The sequence below is a fragment of the Geotrypetes seraphini genome, chromosome 2 (genome assembly GCF_902459505.1).
Source record: "Geotrypetes seraphini chromosome 2, aGeoSer1.1, whole genome shotgun sequence".
NCBI lineage: Eukaryota > Metazoa > Chordata > Amphibia > Gymnophiona > Dermophiidae > Geotrypetes > Geotrypetes seraphini.
This window is the reverse complement of record NC_047085.1, coordinates 483,644,317-483,664,535: the sequence shown is the minus strand read 5'-3', so window position 1 is coordinate 483,664,535 and position 20,219 is coordinate 483,644,317. Positions and strand designations below refer to the sequence as shown.

General features: G+C 41.9%; 1 protein-coding gene across 4 annotated transcripts in view; it reads right to left on the bottom strand.

The window, feature by feature from the left end:
* The window catches only part of NKTR (natural killer cell triggering receptor), a 293,873-nt gene that overhangs the window by 18,188 nt on the left and 255,466 nt on the right, over nt 1-20,219 (bottom strand). For all 4 annotated transcript variants that reach the window (XM_033931783.1, XM_033931786.1, XM_033931785.1 and 1 more), the window contains one exon: nt 4,201-4,260. In XM_033931783.1, coding sequence (XP_033787674.1) covers nt 4,201-4,260 — 60 coding nt within the window. The remainder of the gene's footprint in view (nt 1-4,200; nt 4,261-20,219) is intronic.

The window sequence follows — 20,219 nt, the reverse complement described above, 5'->3', positions numbered from 1 at the left end:
TTGGCCAGGTACTAGTGACTTGGATTGGCCACTGTGAGGATGGGCTACTGGGCTTGATGGACCATTGGTCTGACTCAGTAAGGCTATTCTTATGTTCTAAAGCAGTGATTCCCAACCCTGTCCTGGAGGAACACCAGGCCAATTGGGTTTTCAGGCTAGCCCTAATGAATATGCATGAAGCAAATTTGCATGCCTATCACTTCCATCATATGCAAATCTCTCTCATGCATATTCATTAGGGCTAGCCTGAAAACCCGATTGGCCTGGTGTTCCTCCAGGACAGGGTTGGGAATCACTGTTCTAAAGAAATATGACTAAAATGCAGAGAAAGTGGAAAACAAAATGGTTCGTAGGTGGTAGAGTGTTGTGTTTTTTTTCCCAATTCACTCAGCCACCTTTTACTATCACTCTGGAGGACAGTGGAAGGAATATGCATTGTCCTGAATGGCATCTCTATATGAGGTAACTGACACACACAAGATTTGAGAAGTAGAATGATACTGTGCCATTTTCACTGCTAGTGAATGCAGAACTTGTCACAATGAAATCTCTCATGAGTTTGAAGAACTCTGCCAAGTCCGTTGGGTTAACTATTATGCTTTCTGGGAATGAACTGGTGAGTGATGATCAGAAAGTTCCATATTCATGCTGCCTCTTCTACATAGTTGTAGAGATTCTGCTCTTCTCCATTTGCTGACTTATGTGTGTATAATTGTAATCTGCCTTGTTAAAGGCGGGCTATAAATAATAAACTGTTGCCTCTCAATTCACAATTTTGATCAATTCTGACCATACAGAATGTGGGGTAGCAGGGGTAGAGGCCCTTCATGTGGACTAAGAGGACCAGAGGACAGTGAGTAAAAAGAATTTAGATAAGAGATATTTTCTCATATACTGTGTATGCTAGAATGATTGATTGATCAGAATACCCGTTTTAAGAGTAGAAATTGTAACTTGTTGTTAGGTGCCATCGACTCGTGTTTGAGTCCTAGTGACTTGATGAATTGCATATCTAACAAGTCGGTTTTGTGCTAGTCTAGAAAGGTCCTCCTGAGTCATCCCCATAGTTGTTTTCAACGTGTCCAGCCATTTGATTGCAGGTCACTCTCTTCGCCTTCCCAAACATGATGTCCTTCTCCAGTGATCTCTCTCTTCTGATGGTGTGACTAAAATAAGACAGTTCATTTGGGCTTCGAGTGACATAGGTGGTTTAATCTCTTCCAGAATCAATTTGTTAGTTCTTCTGGCAGTCCACAGCATACCTAAATGAGTCAAACCTTCTTTCTGTCTTGTTTCCATAGTGTTCAGCTTTCGCATCTGTAACTTACCACTGAGAAAATAAGTGCGTGGACAAGTCTGATCTTCATTTGGAGTGTTACCTTCTTGCCTTTGAATATTTTGTTGAGAGCCTTTATTGAAGAGTGACCAAGTACTATTCTGTGGAGTAGTTCTGCCCGATTCAGGAAAAAAAATTTTGATTCGATTCAGCCTATTGAATCGATTTTTCGATTCAATTTTCCTGTCCAATTGGGTGGTTTTTTCAAACATCCTGGTGGGTTTATTTTATAGCTTCTTCGCCCTCTTTGCCCTCTCCTACCCACATTGGTCCTGTGGTGTAAACAAAATAACCAGACAAAAAATGCTTTTCCTTTCTCTATTAAATCCTAGCTCACGTTTGCGGTCCAACACCTGGCTGGGCCTCCGCGGATCGCCAGACTTAACATATAAAGTCTGAAAGGAAGACAAGAGATCCCAATCATGGATGGCCAACTGCAGTGTCTCCCCAGGCTCACCAATATCACCTGCGCCATTTAATATCTATTTAAGAGCACTGGGAAATAACCTATTCTTAACACAGGCTTATGTCTTCTCCTATGCAGATGATATCTTAATTCTCTGTATAGCTAAAGAGTCCTTCACTAGTACCCTAAATTACCTGACAACCACTATTGATGACCTAAGTACATGGATGATGAATAACTTCCTCAAATTAAACAAATCTAAAACAAAAATATTATGGTTTGGAGATTATAATTCATTACAGAGCGCAGAACTTGAGCTATCCACAGGTGAGAGGCTAAAGACAGAAAATTTCTCCAAAGTACTCTGAATCACACTTGACTCAGACTTAGCCTACAACATTCATATCACCTCTTTAGTGAAAAAATTCTTCATTAAGATGAGACAATTGAGGGCAATTAGACCAATCCTAACAGAGACCAGCTTCAGGACAGTAGCACAATCTGTCCTAAAACCCCCAACTCACTATACGGTGGTATTACAGAAAAAGAGCGAAAGAGACTCCAACTACAGCTGTTTTCCAGTACTCCAACTACAGTACTACAAAACATGGCCGCACAATTAATTCTGAAAAGAATAGATACGAAAGGGCAAGTCCACTATTAGAACTGCAGTGTTCGGAGGAGCTGTGAGAGACGCGTTAAGAACGGGAGAGGTCAAGATGGCGGCGATGTGAGGAGCTGTGAGAGACGCGTTAAGATCTCTCCGCGTTTAGGTTTTGCCTGAGTTTATTTACCTCGTTTTCTTTATGCCTCCGAAGAGAAAAGGGGTGGTCAGGGATCCTTCCTCGCCGGCCCTGGCGTCTACCCCCCGGCAGCAAACGATGGAAAGCTTCTTTTCGGCTCTTCCGGCACCAGCAATATCCGGAGTAGAGAGCCCGGCGTTGGGCAGCGAAGAGAGGGAGTCGCTTGCCCTTTTGGGCATAGAAACATCGCTGTCTCCTCCGGTTTCCCACACTCCTCCGTGTCCAGCAACTGCCGGAACGAAGTGGCGAGAGACACCCGATCCCGGAAGGGGTCTCCCGACGAGGGCACAGCGTCTGGAGATAGTTTGCTGATGGAAGCCAACAAGAGAGAGGGGGATTTGTCCTCTCCGACGGAGGTCTCCCTTCAAAGCATCTGGTCTTTACTTCAGCGGATGGAGTCAAAAATGGAAAAATCATCTGAAGAGGTAACAAAAATAGTGGAAAACTTGGACTCGTTGACTAAAACTGTGGAAATAATGAAAAGGGATTCTAGTGCTCAAACTAAGCAGATGCAGGAGGATATATTGCATTTACAACAATTTAAGGTGGCTTCAATTAAAGATAGTTTCCTTATAAATAAGAAATTGGAGCAATTTGAAAATTTTAATAGGCGTTTGAACCTCCGTATTTTAAATTTTCCTCAAACTCCGGGTATATTGCCTTTGGACTTATTGAAAAGATACCTGATTGAAAATTTAGAGGAAAAATAATGAAGTAGAATTTGCTAATGTGACTGCTCTTCTTGAACAAACAATTACTACTGATACTGTTAGAGCTACGCTCTTAGTATCATTCGTTTTCGAACAAGACGTGAATATGATTATGAAACTATTCTTTAAAAACTCACAGAAATTATTTGGGGAGCAAAAAGTTTGGATATATCCTGATGTCGCAAAGACCACACAAGAACGGAGGAAAGAATTTCTTTCTATGCGTCAAGATATTATAAAACTGGGAGCAACTTTCCTGTTAGCATATCCCTGTAAATGCTTAGTTAGGTATTTGGGAGTTAAATACACATTTTTTTCTCCTAATCACCTGAAGGAATTCTTGGATGTAAAGAAAATCATCAAGGACTGAGGGGAAAATAGAAATTAATAGCTGGTGTTTAGAACATAAAGCCTAATCGTTTAATTAAATTCCTCGTTAAATTTCTCTCAAAAAGTTTCGATTGACCATTTATTTTTATAAGTATGAATCTGTAATACTTCTGTATTGTTTTTCTTTCCTGTATTTAATGTAACAAGATGTATTCTTGTAAAATTTTGTTGAATAATAGAAATAAAAAATAAAAAAAAAAACTGCAGTGTTCTCCCCAGAAAATTGCATAGAATTGTGGTATACAAAACACTATTGTATTGAGTGTATCTGGGAGTCACCCCTGAGCATGCTGAAACATGTAGATGGGCTGCAAACTCTCCCAGTACCTGGAAAACACTGTATAGAGTGTGGGAGAAACAGTAATGGAGGCATGAGGAATATGCCTCCCTAGCATTTGCTTACTATGTTTCAACAGGTTTTTTTAGGGATTTTCATTATTCTGCTTCAATAACATGAAGCCACATACCTTATGTTTTGTATTCAAAACATTTTCTTTTTTGCCAATAACCATATCAGTTTTCTGTCTCAGTATAAATAAATTACCATGATCATACCTGGATCTTCTATGATGGTCATAAGAACTGCTCCTCGATCGACTTCTACTGTATGATCGTCTGAAAACATAGGGACAGAAAAATGAAAATAATGGTAAAATTTAAATCTTTAAAAATAAATCTCCCCTTATTTGCATCAAAACTTATCTCCTCTTGGGCCACAATTCACCATTTTCTATTTCTTTATTGAAGGACAACATAATTGTTTAAGATACAAAGTTTGAATACAGACACCATCTTGTAGTTTAATCAAACTTAACGCAAAAAAATATTTCAGGTTTGGAAAGTAGTCCATAATGTATTGAATATGTGTTCATACAAGTACAACAGTTCACAGGGAAAGATTAGGGTCTTGCCTCATTAAACTTCTTTCTTATAAATCCACACTCTATTCCTGAACCTTCGGGTAGTTGATCCCTTCTCGGGAAAAAATCTTGTAGGAAGCTTCATTTGAATTCTTTTGTTCCTCCTCTCTTACCTCTGGGCTGTCCTCCAATTCCTCAGTGTGTAATAAAGCAGATAGTCATGAATGGAGAGGACACAGAAGAGGGAGAGGTACAGGGATAATCCCTGAGAAACATGTCTGATCTGCTCATATCAGTAAACAGAACAACAAATAAAAAATTTGGAAAACAATAAATAATTAAACAATTAGAACTCAGCCTGCACTAACAGTGTGTAGGCATGTTGAATATAGATCCCCTTGGACTGGAAACCTCAGTAATCACAGATCGTATTCTTACTGAGGCTGAACAAAGAAACAAAATGTCCAACTTACTGGCAGACAGCAAGCAAATCAACATCTCCCAGTGTGGGCTTCAGGAATAGAGTGTGGGCTTACAAGAAAGAAGATTAACGAGGTAAGAACCTAATGTTTCCTTCTTGTAAAACCCCACTCTATTCCTGAACCTTCAGGACTTAACAGAGCAGTCCCTCCAACATACAGGGGGAGGACCGATGAGCCTTCTGTCACAAATCAAAGATCCAAATGTGGCATTCCACTTGGCTGCATCTTTTCTGTAAAACTTTGTGAATGTAAGCAGAGAAGATCAAGTGCAAATCTCTTCTGGGGAAACTGCTGAAGACTTTGCCCACGAGGAAGCAATGCCTCACATAGAATAGCCCTTCATCAAGATAGGACGATGTTTCCCAGCTCCAGTATAAGCCGAAGAAATGTCCATTCAAACCCATTTGGAAATTGATGCCTTCGATGCCAGCCAACTCTTTCAGGCTGCACCAGCTAGGATAGATGATTTGACAACTGAAATATGTTTGTGAGCTCCAAATATCTCAGCAAAAGCTTGCGCACATCCATTCTTTATTGATGTGGAAGTTAGAAACCACTTTTGGCAAGAAAGACGGAACTGTGCGTAATGTCACACTTAAATCTGTAATTCTAAGAAATGGATCTCTACAGAACAAAGCCTGAAGTTTGGACACTCTCTGGGATCGACGCATAGCTCCGGTCTTCGCTCTTCTAAGTGCATCAGAATTGGAAATACTTCCAGGCCTTCGTGTATGCTACAACAGTTGACCTTTTTTTATTCTGTAAAATGGTAGCAACTACACCATCCAAGCAGCCCCTGCGCACTCGTGCTGTATGCTCAAGAGCCATGCCATAAGAACAAAGCATTGCAAATCATGCAGGGCCAATGGGCATTGCATGAGGAGTCAGGAATGACAGGGAAACTTGAGACCCTAATCCTATTGCGGACGTACCAGGTCTGCATATCATGGGCATCTCCGCCAATCTGGAGCCACCAGAATCATCCATCCCTGGTGTGTCATGATTCTGCGCAGCAGATGGCTTATCATGGGCTATGGAGGGAAGGCATAGAGAAGACCAGCTGTTGGCCATGGCTGAACCATGGTTTCCAGACTTTTACTTCCTGGTTTGCGCTTTCGACTGAAAAACCAAGCTGCCTTTTTGTTGGAAGCCAACACCATCAGGTTAAACTTTGGATGTCCCCCATCTCTTCACTATACAAATGAAAGCTTTCTGGGATAGCGACCATTCCCCAGGATCCAGGGTCTGCAGGCTGAGGAAGTCTGCTTGTACATTGTCCACTCCTGCTACATTCACTTCCAACAGTGCTAGAAGATAAGTCTTTGCCCATCGAAAGAGCATTTGGGCCTCCTGGTGTAGGGGTACTCTCTGTGCCCCCTTGGCGATTGACATAGGTTTCTGCGTTGCGTCGTCCTAGAAGACTCCAACCACCTTGCGCTGCAGGGCACTCTCAAATTTCAGGAGAGCCAGATGAATTGCCCGAAGATCTAATTGATTGATCGACCACTTCCTCTGGGTAGGGGATCAGCATCCCTGGACTGAGTGTCCCTCGCAATGCGCTCCCCAGCTATAAAGGCTGGCATCCATTATCAAGATCTCCCATGCCAAGATATAGAGGGGAACTTCCTTGGAAAGGGAGAGAGGGATTAACAACCAGAGTGGACTGTGACGAGTCTCCAACATCCAAGGGAACTGCCGACTCAGCGGATCCCTCTGCAGACACCAATGAGAAAGGAGAACCTCTTGGAGCGGGCGTAAGTGGGCTCTTGTCCAGGGTACGACATCCATGGTCACAACCACTGACCCCAGCACCTGCAAGTACTGCCAGGCTGTAAGAGTGAGAGTGCTCTGAAAGTCTGGGATCTGTTGGAAAAGATTTTCCTTGTGTGCCTCTGGGAGGAATACCTTGTTTGCTTCCATTGTGAAGCTAAATACTCCAAATCTTGCATCAGAACTGACTCTTCCAAATGTTGACCACCCAGGTGAGCTTCTGCAGCAACTGGACAACATGGTGAACCACCTGGTGTTCCTCGGACTTGGGTCTGATAAGTTAATTGTCCAGATACAGATGGATTTGAATGTCCATTCTGAGCAGGTAAGCTGTGACCACCACCATCACCTTAGTTAAAATCTGAGGTGCTATAGCCTGCCAAAAGGGCAAAGCTGCAAACTGGAAGTGCTGTTCCAATACATGGAATCTCAAATATGTCCTGTGCTCTGGAAAAATAGGAATAGGTGGACAGGCCTCCATCAAATTCCCCTGGTGCCACTGATGCGATCACTGACCTCACTGTTTCCATTGGGAACTGTGGGATTTTGAGGGCTGCACTCACTGCCTTGAGATCCAGGATAGGTCTCCAATCCTCGGAGACTCTTTTTGGTATGATAAAGTACATTGAGTATCTGACGGAGCCCAAGTCTGCCTCTAGAATGGGCTCTATGGCTTCTATATCCAGCATATCATAAGAATTGCCATACTGGGGTCCATCAAGCCCAGTATCCTGTTTTCAACAGTGGCCAACCCAGATCCCAAATACCTAGCTAGACCCCAAGTAATAAAACAGATTTTATGCTGCTTATCCTAGGAATAAGCAGTGGATTTCCCCAAGCCATCTCAATAATGGCCTATGGACTTCTCTTTTAGGAAATTATCTAAACCTTTTTAAAACCCTGCTAAGTTAACTGATTTCACCACATTCTCTGGCAATGAATTCCAGAGTTTAATTACACGTTGAGCGAATAAATATTTTCTCTGGTTTGTTTTAAATATAATACTTAGTAGCTTTATCACATGTTCCCTAGGTCTAGTACTTTTGGAAAGAGTGAATAAGCAATTCAAATCAACTCTTCCCACTCCACTCATTATTTTATAGACCTCTATCATATCACCCCTGTAGCCAAAGGACAAATCAGAATCAATCATGCACCCAAATACTTAAATGATAAAAACAGCATAATAGGAAAACCTGAAAGTACTGGAATCAATAAAGGCTGAGGTAACCCACTAGTGATCCAAAAAATTGTAATCTTTACTGAATCAAAACAAGAGTCTTGTAATCAATGGACAACTGAAACCAAACAACCTTGTAGAGGTTCAAAGCGATCTGGAGAAGAAGATCTGTAAAAGATCAGATGAATATCTATATTAAAACTGACAGCAGATTCCTGAATAAGAGCTGCTAAGGGGCTGATAAATATGTTAAATAGAAAAGGGGAAAAAATAGATCCTTGTGGGATGCCACAATATAGTGGAAGAGAAGTAGATGAAGATACAGGTGTCTATACAAAGAAAGTACAATTTTACAAGACAGACCAAAAAAAAAGTTATTAACTGTCCAGCGATATCTAACAGAGACATAGTACAGTCACTTACCTGTAACGGGTGTTATTCTGGGACATCAGGCAGATATTCTCACAGATGGGTAATGTCATCCACGGAGCCCAGTACGGACAGTGCTAAATTGTACTGTCACTTTAAGCTTTTAGCCTTCCCACCTGACACTAGCTTACAAGGTCACAAGCTTACTATGTCCAAGTGAAGAAGTCAACTAAGGGAGGTGGGTGGCTTTGAGAATATCTGCCTGCTGTCCCTGGATAATACCTGTTACAGGTAAGTAACTGCGCTTTATCCCAGGACAAGCAGGCAGCATGTTTTCACAGATGTGACTCCCTAGCTTAACTGAAAGGGATGGAGGGAAAGTTGAACTCTAAATAGAAAATAAATGGTGCAGAACCACTGAATGAATTCAGACATACTCTATAAATATGAGTATGTATAGAGTAATGGAAGGAGAAGGAAATTGGTGAACTAATAACTGGCACAAAAATAGTAAATATTGAAGGCCAGTACTGGACAGACTTGCACGGTATGTGTCTGTATAAGGCCTTTTGGTTGAGGATGGGTTGGGGAGGGCTTCAATGGCTTGGAGGGTGTAGATGGGCTGGAGTGAGCTTTGACAGAGACTTCAGCAGTTGGAACCCAAGCACAGTGCCAGGTAGAACTTTGAATTCTTGCCCAGATAGCTAAGAAAAAAAATTAAATTAAAAAAATTTATTTATTTAATTTATTTATTTATTTAGATTTTTATCCCGGCCTCCCAGTAGCTCAGAACGGTCTACAAGTGAACATACACAATGGAGAGTAATTAGACATATAAGAAGTACAATAGGTTTAAATGTTTGGACATACAAGACTGTAGTAATTTAAATACAGGGAGTATACAGCAAATTAAGAGTAGAGTTTAAGTATAAGTAGTTTAGTTTAAGTACAAGTTGTTTGAGTTTAGATACAATTTGTCAGAGTATAGACTAAGAGAGGACTATACTGAAATTTAGGGAGAAGATAGACAAGGGAGAGAGGAGAGAGGTGGGGCTTAAGGGGGGGAGTAGACTGAGGGTGATCTTTAGTTGAAGAGGAGGGTCTTTACCATTTGGCTTCCAGTTGCACACCAAATCTTATTTAAAATATGCCTGCTTACATTCAAATCATTGCTATTTAAAACCCCTGCATTTATTTTTAGAGTTTTAATTCCTTATCGTACTTCAAGACTGTTAAGATCACAGGATCAACACTTATTGGCAGTGCCCTCTCTGAAAGTTATCAATACAAGGCGTCACACCATTTTTTCAATAACCGCTCCCCAATCTTGGAATGACCTCCCACTATTTCTTAGAGAGGAAAAGAACTTAAATAAATTTAAATCCAAACTCAAGAGTTTCCTTTTTAACGATGCTTTTAATGAATAAATTTCAAAGACTTGCTTACTTTCCACTTTTACTTTGTATATTAATATAAATTTTATCTGTTGCCCTTCCTATTGTTCTTTCCTTAAATGTTATTACATTAATATTGATTGTAACCCTTTAATGATTTTTCCCTCGCTTTGTAATTATATGTATAAGTTAAACTATGTATAGCAAAGTTAGTTTTAATTCATTTTGAATACTGTATGTTAGATTTGTCACCCCTATTTAATTACTTATGAAATTGTACATCGCCTAGAAAATGTGATAGGCGATTAATCAAATTTTTATAATAAACTTGGAAACTTGGAATGTTAATAATGAGTTCTGTTGTCTGAGTTGAGGGGGGAGTTGGTTCCAGAGATGTGGAATGAAGTGGCTGTAGGATCGTTTGCGGGCAGTTTCTGAGAGGAGGGACCTTCTGGGGTGAGTGCATAAGCGTATCTCCGATTTTGAGCGGAGGGTGCGAGTGGGGGTGTAGATGGGAAGCTTGGATTTTATGTAGGAGGGGGTGGTGGAGTAAATTCTCTTGTGGGCTATTGCCAAGGCCTTGAAAGCACAGCGCTGGCTAATTGGGAGCCAGTGTTCAGCACGGAGTGCTGGGGAGATGGGCTCATGGTAGTTGAGGTTGTGTAGGAGGCGGATAGCTGCATTTTGAACCCGTTGGAGGCGTTTGAGATTATTTTTGGTTAGTCCATTAAATAGGGAGTTACAGTAATCCATTCTGGAGAGGACATATGCGTAAAGGAGTTGGGCGAGGTCAGGTGTGGAGATGTAGGGTTTGATCCTTTTCAGTTGGCGAAGGTAGTAGAAGGAGGTGGAGATTACTTGGGATATGTGGGCAGATAGGGATAGGTGTCCGTCTAGGGCAGGGGTCTGCAACCTTTAAGACATAAAGAGCCACTTGGACCCGTTTTCGAAAAGAAAAAAAAAACTTGGAGCCGCAAAACCATTATAAAACAAATCTAACACTGCATATATTGTTTCTTATCTTAATGCTATATACAGGATCACTAAATTGAAAATAAAATCATTTTTCCTACCTTTGCTATTTGGTGATTTCATGAGTCTCTGGTTGCACTTTCTTCTTCTGACTGTGCATCCAATCTTTCTTCCTTTCTTTCAGCCTCCTGTATGTTTCCTCTCCTCCAGACCTCATTCTCTCCCCCAACTTTTTCTTTCTGTCTCCCTGTTCCCCCTTCTTTCTGTCTCCGTGCCGTCCCCCAAGCCACTCGGTTTGCTGACACCGCAATCGGGGAACAGCCCCCAAGCCACCACCGTCCCAAGCTTTCCCTGCAGAAGTATTGCGCTGACCAGCATTCCGCTCCCTGACGTCAATTCTGACGTAGGAGAGGAAGTTCCGGGCCAACAAGGCATTTCTCCTCATTCCATCCAGCCTGAGCCCCATCTCTCCTTGATCCAGCATTTCCCTTCTGTGTCTGTCAGAATTACCATTCCACCTATTTTCCAGCATCACCCTTCTTTGTGTCCATCTCACCTATATCCCTATCTCACCACTTTTTCAGAATCTTCATTTGTCTCTGTCCTTATCTTTACGCCATGTTCACCATTTGCCCTTTCAATGTCTTTATCTCCCCCCCCCCCACTTTTTCAGCATTACTTCTATGTCTCTATTTCACCTCCTCTTCATGTCCCCTCTGTATCTCTATCCTTATTCAGTAGGTCCTGCTTACTCTTTCTCTTCTTTGTTTCACTATCTCCATTTTCAGCTTTCCCCCCTTTTCCTTTGTTACTGCACCCTGTAGCTAGAATCTTTCCACCCTCCCTCCACTCCGGCCCAGCCCAGTATGAAAGATTTCCTTTTGTTTCCCTCCCCTCTCTCTTTCTCTCTCTCTTCTCCTCCCTCACCCACGAGTCCTGCATCTGGCCCTCTCCCTTCTACCTGCACCTGGCAACACCCCCCTGCTCCGCGGCTCTCTTCAGCAACTCGTCAGCAGCGGTGATCAAGACAAGCTGCCGACATCGAGGCCTTCCCTCTACGAGTCCCGCCTTTGTGGAAAAAGGAAGTTGAAACAAGCGGGACTCGCAGAGGGTAGGCCCCGACGTCAGAAGCTTGTGTCGATCGCTGCTGCTGAGTTGCCGAAGAGAGCCGCGGAGCAGGGGATGTGGCCGGAAGCAGGTAGAAGGGAGAGGGAGATAGGAAGGCTGTAGATCTCCGGAGCATGACACCGACCCTGGCCAGGATGATTTCTTTTTCAGGCGTGCATCTTACAAGGCGTCGCGGCGGGAAATAGCCATGCTGAGCAGTGAGCTCAGCACTACACAGATGAAAGCCTTGCTTGCTGATTGGTCCGGCGGCACGGCGGGGCGGGGCCGCCGGACCAATCAGCAAGCAAGGCTTTCATCTGTGTATGTGCTGAGCTCACTGCTCAGCATGGCTATTTCCCGCCGCGACGCCGGACTTGTAACTGCATGCCTGCGTGACACACTACCGGAGCCGCAGCAAAGGTGGAAAAGAGCCGCATGCGGCTCTGGAGCCGCAGGTTGCCGACCCCCGGTCTAGGGTTACTCCTAGGCTACGAACCTGATCTGTTGCCGTTAGTAGAGTGGAGTCCCATGCTAGTGTAGGACGTGTGTATTTGGTGCTTTTTTTTCTGATCCATAAGAGTTCGGTTTTAGAGGCATTCAGTTGAAGTTTGTTGTTTGACATCCAAGTTTTTATGTCAGAAAGGCAGTGTTGGAGGTTAGCAATTTGGGACGACCGGTTCTCGCCTAGTGGGAGGAGCAGCTGGATGTCATCTGCATAAGAGTGGATTTTAATGCTATATTTCTGCGCTATATCAATGACAGGCCTGATGTAGAGATTGAATAGGAGGGGGGATAGAAGGGCGCCTTGAGGAACACCATATTTGATAGGCTTGGGGTTAGATTTGTGTGTCCCTAGTAGGACAGTCTGGGTCCTTTGATGGAGGAAGGAGGTGATCCATTGGAGGGCTGTGTCCTTGATTCCGAGGTCATAGAATCTGGATGTGAGGAGGTGGTGGTCGACTGTGTCAAAGGCAGCGCTGAGGTCAAGTAGGACTAGTAGGGCATCACTACCTTTGTGCTCAATAAGAGTAAAAGGCAAATACTGTAATCCAGTAAAGCCATCGCTGATTGAGGTTGCTAAATGTAACCCGATCTTATAGTAGTAGCCAAATGCAAGCACAGGAGAGTGAGATGTTATGAAGACCCAGATAGAATATCTAATTGAGTTCTGGAATGTGGGATGTTTAAGGATGAAAAAGAAACAACAGGTTATGTGAAGACCTGTGTGGCTTAGGTCGTTGTACGACAGGGAACAGGCTGAATGGGCTTACTGGGGTTTCGGAAGTCACCAGCAGTCTTCCCCTAGGGATTACCCTGAGAGCTCTGGTAACTCTTCTGTAAGGTGATTAGAGGCCAGTGCTCCAGGTTCACTGACTCAAATAGGAAAAGTAAGGTAAAGGAAAAGTGGTACTTTCCAAGACAGGAAATTAAAGTCAAAAAGAGCAGAGATTGGAATCCCTGAATGAGTCCATTATTGTAGAAACAAATGGATGCCCAGGGAGAGGGTATGGCTGAAAGGAAGTATTGTTGGAACTGATAGCAGTGAACTGAAGTGTGAGCTAAAAAATCTAATCTCAGGTTCTACTGAGATATGGAGTCCGATTGCTGGACTGAGTGTTGTGAGCGCTAAGCATGACAGCTTAGAACCTCTCCTTAGTTAAACAAGAATAGTAGGAGGGCAACTACAAAGAGAGTGACCAGGAATCTAGATACAACTGGTGAGGGATTAATACCAGATAATGAAACAAAATCAACAGAAACAAAAACATCAATCACTGGATGGCTTCCAGTACCAGGTATGATAATAGAAATTGGCCATTGAATTCAGAGAGTGAAGGTTTTATGAAATAGAAGATCTTAGTGCTTTGTGAACTGGAAAATAAATATATGCTTCTTTTTTTTTACCGCTGAAGTAGAAATAAAAAAACAAGTCTGCCAGGGCCACCAAAAAGGTGGAAGAATGATGGTGTTTAGTTGTCAGTCGAGTGTGAGGAACAACCTTGCGACTAGAGGGTGAAAAAGTAGCTGTTGAAGCCACTAGTTGGGTTTATATCCATGGCAGTAAGCACTTAAGATAGGGTTAACAAATTTTTGAGTAACTTTTTGGCAGAAATGCATACCAGAATGTGTTTGTGCAACCTAGAAGAAAATTGTCCTTCACTAGCTATGAGGAAAATAATGTGGAGGAGAACTGAAGCAATGTGAGACTGTTAGGAGACTCGAAGAGATCCATAGGAGGAATTTCCCAATGGGGAGGATCTGGTGCAGGTGGAATGGGAAGTCAACCAGCGTAGTGGAAAAAAGTACTGAGCTTGTAGAAATACAGCCATGAAAAAGAAGAAGGGCAAGATCATTCACTGCCTGCTATGGGTGGTCTTATGACACTGTAGAAGAGACTGCAGATAGCATTGTGAGGCAATAAAATTATAGTACAATGAACACAAAAGTCCAAAAAAGAAAACCTGAAAGAGGAGGATAAGCTGTAACTCTGAAAGAGGAGTGTCAAGTACCCCTGCGTGCATGGGAAGTCCCAGATTATGGAGGAGGCTCATATGTATACACTGATGAATTTTGCATAAATGCAGTATGTGGAAGACACGTAGTAGAACACACCTTTATAATATGAGACCATTGCAAATCAGTTGACGTAATAGGGTAACTGCAATCCTGTGGAAGGACAGACAGAGTTTTGGGTTTTTTTGGGGGGGGTTGGGGTTTTTGGTTTTTTTTTGCCCAAATCTGGAAGGGAATTATAATGAGAATCGTTGATAGGAACTGAGAGATTTCAGTACTACTCTTTGAAGTTCCATTAACAGTATTATTTATTGCTCTGGGAGCCAAGGTATTTAAGATGATGAGACTCATATTAAGTAAGCATCTCAAAAAAAGAAAACTTTGTAGTCATGAAAGGAATTGTTGGTGTTATCACAATTGAACAGTTAGTAAAATTTCTGGACAAAAAAACTAGTCAAAAGAGCTTTATAAGAAAAATAATTACAATTATATGATATATAAAACCATAAGAAAAATAAGACAAGAAATGTTATATATAAAATATATTATAAAAATATCACGTGTATTGTTAAGATAATTGTATGAAAATTTATGACACTTGTTAAATGGAAAAAAAATTCAATAAAAAACTTAAACATTAAAAAAAAAAAAAAAAAAGAGCATTATGAGATGCGAAGTAAATGAGCTGCATTTGCACTTGAAGGTATAGGCAAATGCCTGTAAGAGGTCTAGTAAGTACATATACCGGTAAAAACCAGATAGGAAGAGGTTACCACTTTCAGGGTCAGTATGCTATTAGGATGTATATGTGGCCATCCTCCCCCATAGTCCCTCCCAAGTAGAACTTTTGGTTTCTGCTTTTTTCTTTTTGCATCACCAGCTCTACAGAAAATGGTCAGCAAGTTTCAGAATTATTAAAGGAAGAGGAGTTTCTCCTCTTCCTTTAATAATTGAAAAAAAAGCTCTGGAAGAGTAGCGTGGAGGACCTTCTTGAAGCAAAACAAGAAGCCCTCTTGTATCACTTAAATTCAAAGAGGAGGCAGAAAAGGCAAAATGATGGTTATACATTGTAAAGGCATGTCCAAAAGAATGCACCCATGAGTGGCACTGGAAAGTGTATGTAGAACCTGGTTAATCCTGAAGAGAACCTGGGTGATCCTGGTGAGCAATTAATTGATGAGAGGAATGCTCTGCTGATGATGAATAAGTAGTCTCCTCCACATTGTCACCAAAGAGTAATTGGCCTGAATGCGGGATAGGCACTAGGTGTTTGTGGACACTGATATCAAAAAGAGATGCGGAGCCAGGAGATAGGTCAGATGGAGGTCTGAAGAAACTGGTAGCAGAGAATTCAGGTTCAGGAAAATGTATCGTGAAGTATGGGTCCAAGTGAGGAACCTCAGAGAACGTTCTGTAGAAGACAGGCAAACAAGCTGTAGTGAGTTATGCAGCGGAAAAAGAAGTGATCCAAACTAAAAAGGCAAAGAATGGATTCCTCTTGTAGAGCTCCCCTTGATGAAGTAGAGCTTCAGTGAAACTGGAGCTAAAGGCGAGTGTGCGCAGTGGAAAATCTCGTAGAAAGTGAAACGGGATAGGTGTGTGGAATGCAGAGGTAGGACAATCTGGTTCCGACACACTGAAATTTCCACTTGAGGCCTGTGATATAGATGGCCAAGTGACAATGAATGCAGTTGATGGATGGCCTGCATCGTTTTACTCGATGCTGAAGATACCTGGCATAAGCTGAAGCAATAAAGTAAATATGTGGATGGAGAACTTGCCATGAAAAGTCATATATGCCCACTGATAGACAGGAGGCGGTGAAGATTGACATTAGGATGCCCATGGTACCATCTGGAAGAAGAACTGTGAGGCATCAAATAGGAACATTACCGAAGAACATCTTATGGAAGAAGCGGTACCGATAAAGAGTCCTCAGTTATTTAGTACTGCTACATTGATGTTAAGAGAAATGATAGTACTGAGGAATCATCAGTACCGAGCATCGATGGCACAGAGAAATAGTCATTGGTACCGAGCATCAATGGGTATCAAGAATTAATGGAGAATATTTATTATTCCAGGATAAGCAGATGAGTGAAGTCATCCATGGAGCCCAGCACTGATAGTGCTAAAGTGTACTGTCACTTTAATCTTTTAGCAAAGCTTTGAGATTGCCCGCACTGCAAAAGCATAAATGTCTTCCCGCTGAACACCAGCTCATGAGGTCGTCAGTTTTTCATTTTCTGCAGAGTGAAGATGACATATCTGGACTTCGTCCAGTCAAGTTTGCCTTCCCGCTTTGATTTTTTTTTAATTCTTGCGGGTTTCCTTTTTTTAAGTTAGTATCTATATGATGTTACTTTGTATCAAAATTTTTTTAACCTGTTTCTAATTTCAGGCCTATTGACTTTTCCTGCCTTCAGCCTTACCAAGGGCATTGACAGGTTTCTGGCATAACTTTCACTCAACCCTCACTTCCCACCAGGTCTTCAAGACTTCTTCCTTGCTGTGGTATTTTTTCTCTATTGTATTTTTTTTTTCTGTCTGGAAATACTCCCGATATTCTAGGGCTTAAATTTTTTTTAAAAAATAGTAACAAATAACTTCTATCTCTATTAGGCCTTGACTTTGGGTAATCTCTTCTGTCTGTTAAGGTTTGTTATTTTTCCCTCAATGTCGGTACCAGTGGACATTGATGTCGGCATCAACATTGTTCTCAAGCATCATCTTCATACTGAAAACCTGGCTTTTCTCTAAAACCTAACACTCCCCCCTCCTCTGACATCCTAGCCCTCTAACATTCTCCTCTCCTCTGATCTTCTTCTAGCTCTTCCTTGGAGTTCCTTCCTCATTACAAATCCTGTAAACCGTGCCGAGCTCCACAACTATGGAGATGGTGCGGTATACAAACCCAAGGTTTAGTTTAGAACATGACATGCCTCGACAAGCATCACAGACATCCATAGCATTGAGTCACTCGCATGCCTTACATTGACACCATCATTCTTCGATGCAGGCTGTCATCTCTGAAGCATGCCTCTTCCTTCAAAACCCTGCTGACCTTATGTATCAGCTTCAAAGCACTTGGTACCGATTCATCCACTTCAACATGTACAGCAGGACCTGTACTGGGGAAGGTTGGCCACAAAGCTGTAATGCTAATTGGTATTGATGCCCTTCCCATCTATATCGGCACCAGCCCAGCTTAAATATAGCTTATCGAAGCTACTGTATCTTGCTCCCTCTATCATAAGTTGAGATCCAACGATGCTCGGTACTGGTGATTATTTCTTGGTACTAATGATTATTTTCTGCATCCTTTCTGAATAATTTTTAGTATTATATTTGATGTTTTAATTGCTGCCAGATCAAGCTGAGGATTTCAATGTATTGTCCATGATGATTCCAAATACTGAAGCTTATGACTTAACTAGAGTTAGAATTACTGTAATCCTGTAGCTGAGGTTAAGTTCCACAGCTGCATTCCTGTGTCAAAGTCATGATGACTTCTCCAGTTCCAACAGATGTTCCACACATTATGAAAAGCGATTAATTGTTCATTTTGAAGTCTGCACAACTTTGACATCAAATAAACATGATCCAGTTTACGAAATGCCACCGTCATAGAGGGTGTGGATGATAGTTTCCAAGCTAACGCTAATGCTATTTTGGTCACTGTAAATAAGCTAATTGAAATTTTGTGCAGCCCAATCTTTATACCAAAGGGCTGGAAGTGCAGGAGGCAGTACTCAGCTTTAGATGCAAATCTCACCCCAATAACTTGTACTGTCTATAAAGCACAGTTACTTACCGTAACAGGTGTTATCTGGGGACAGCAGGCAGATATTCTCACATATGGGTGACCTCATCCACAAAGCCCGGTTCAGTGTTAAAAGTGAACTGTCACTAAGTTTTAAGAAACTTCACGAGTGCCTTCTCACCTGACGTAGGCTTGCAGTTCCTCAGTTCCATAAGAAAGTTAAGAAGTCAACCAGGTGAGGTGGGAGGGATGTGAGAATATCTGCCTGCTGTCCTCAGATAACACTTGTTACTAAGTAACTGTGCTTTATCCTAGGACAAGCAGGCAGCATTTTCTCACATGTGAGACTCATCATTCCTTACTCTTCTCCATGGACCCTCAGATCAGCTGACCAGAATTTATTGATTGTCCCAATCAAGGAATTTTATTACACTATAAACACTAATTTCTCTGATATAGCACCAACCCTTTCAAATGCCATGCCATCTCACCTTCGCCAAGAAAATTCTCTTGAAAAATTTAAAAGTAAACTAAAAACTTTATTTCACGAAGCTTACCATAGCACTTGACAATACCCCTTTCTTTTATAACTTCAGTCTACAAAACGACACGCTTTTAAGAAGAGACTCCCCTCTCCTAATGTTTTTTCCTCCCCCCCTCTTCCCCTCATTTATTTTTATTTTATTTAATGATGTAACTATAAACTTTCCGCTCCCCCTCTCCCTCAAATTTGCGTACATCAATGTATTTGTCTAATTTATGTTCAACCTTTTCTTTTACCCCCCATTCTTAAATTTATTTTAACATTTTTAGCCTTGTAAACCGGCCAGATACATGATGATGGTCGGTATATTAAAATGTAGGATGTACTTGGAATAATGGGATGGAGGGAGAGTTGGCCGTTAAGAAGAAAATAAATTCTGTACTACTGCTTGGCTGAAACTACCATCTCATGTGGAATAGGATTCTAGATAGAAGTGAGACGTGAATGTGTGAATTGAGGATCAAATAGCTGCTTTTCTACTACTACTATTAATTATTTCTATAGTGCTATCAAACGCACACAGTGCTGTACGGAGTCACAAAGAGTAAGAAAACAGTCCCTGCTCGAAAGAGCTTACAATTAGAGAATGACACGGTGACAAAATTCATCACTGTTCCTGTCCCCGCGGATAACCGCGGGAAATAATCCCATGCCATTTTCTAGTGTCTATTTCAACCTCAGTCCTTCTACACCAGCATTCTTCAAAGCAAAGCTTGAGGGTCAGTGGTTGTGGCCATTCATACTCTGATTCTTCCCTCTCGCCTTAAAGAATGACATGAAGATGGTTTCCCGCGGGAACGAGAACGGTGATGAATTTTGTCACCGTGTCATTCTCTACTTACAATCTAAACAGGCAAGACAGACAAACGATGTCATAAGGGGAACAGTTAATCAGCTGGCTGGGTTGGAGGGCAAAGGAGTAAGGATTGAAAGCTATATCAAAAAGGTGGGTTTGATATCTTCAATAGGAGTGGAATGCAAAAAAGCCACTGATGCTGCCATAGCTTGGACTTTGTGTGCTGTATCACGTACTTTGAGCTGCAGTCCAGCCTGAGCATAGCAGAAGGAAATACAAGTGGCTAACCATGTGGAAATAGTTCTCTTGGTCACAGGCTTGAACAATCTATTAGGATCAAAGGAGATGAACAGTTGAGGTGAACTCCTGTGTGGCTTAGTCCTTTGTAGAGTCCTTGAGTAGAGGGCTTTCTAGAAGCAGCTGTAATGGTTTGTTTTGCATAAGATAGATTAGGATCTGCTGAAGTCAGGCCGAGAGGTACCAAGCTGTGAGGTGTAGTGATTTCAGATTGGGATGTAAAAAGACCCTTGACTCTGAGTGAGCAGAGATGGAAAGATTTGCAAGGGAATTGGATCCCTGGCACTCAGCTGAATTAGAAAGTTGTCTGGGCCACCAAGGAGCTATCAGGATCATAGTGGCCGACTCTCGCTTGAGTTTGACTAATGTCTTGAGAATGAGAGGGATTGGTAGAAATGTGTATAGGAACATGTCTGTCCAATCCAGGAGAAAGCAAATATAGGGAGGGCCTTACCCAACTGTCTAATGTATTTAGTAAAGGAAAGTCCTTCAGGAGGCAATCTTCTTCTTGGAAGAGGAGGAGATG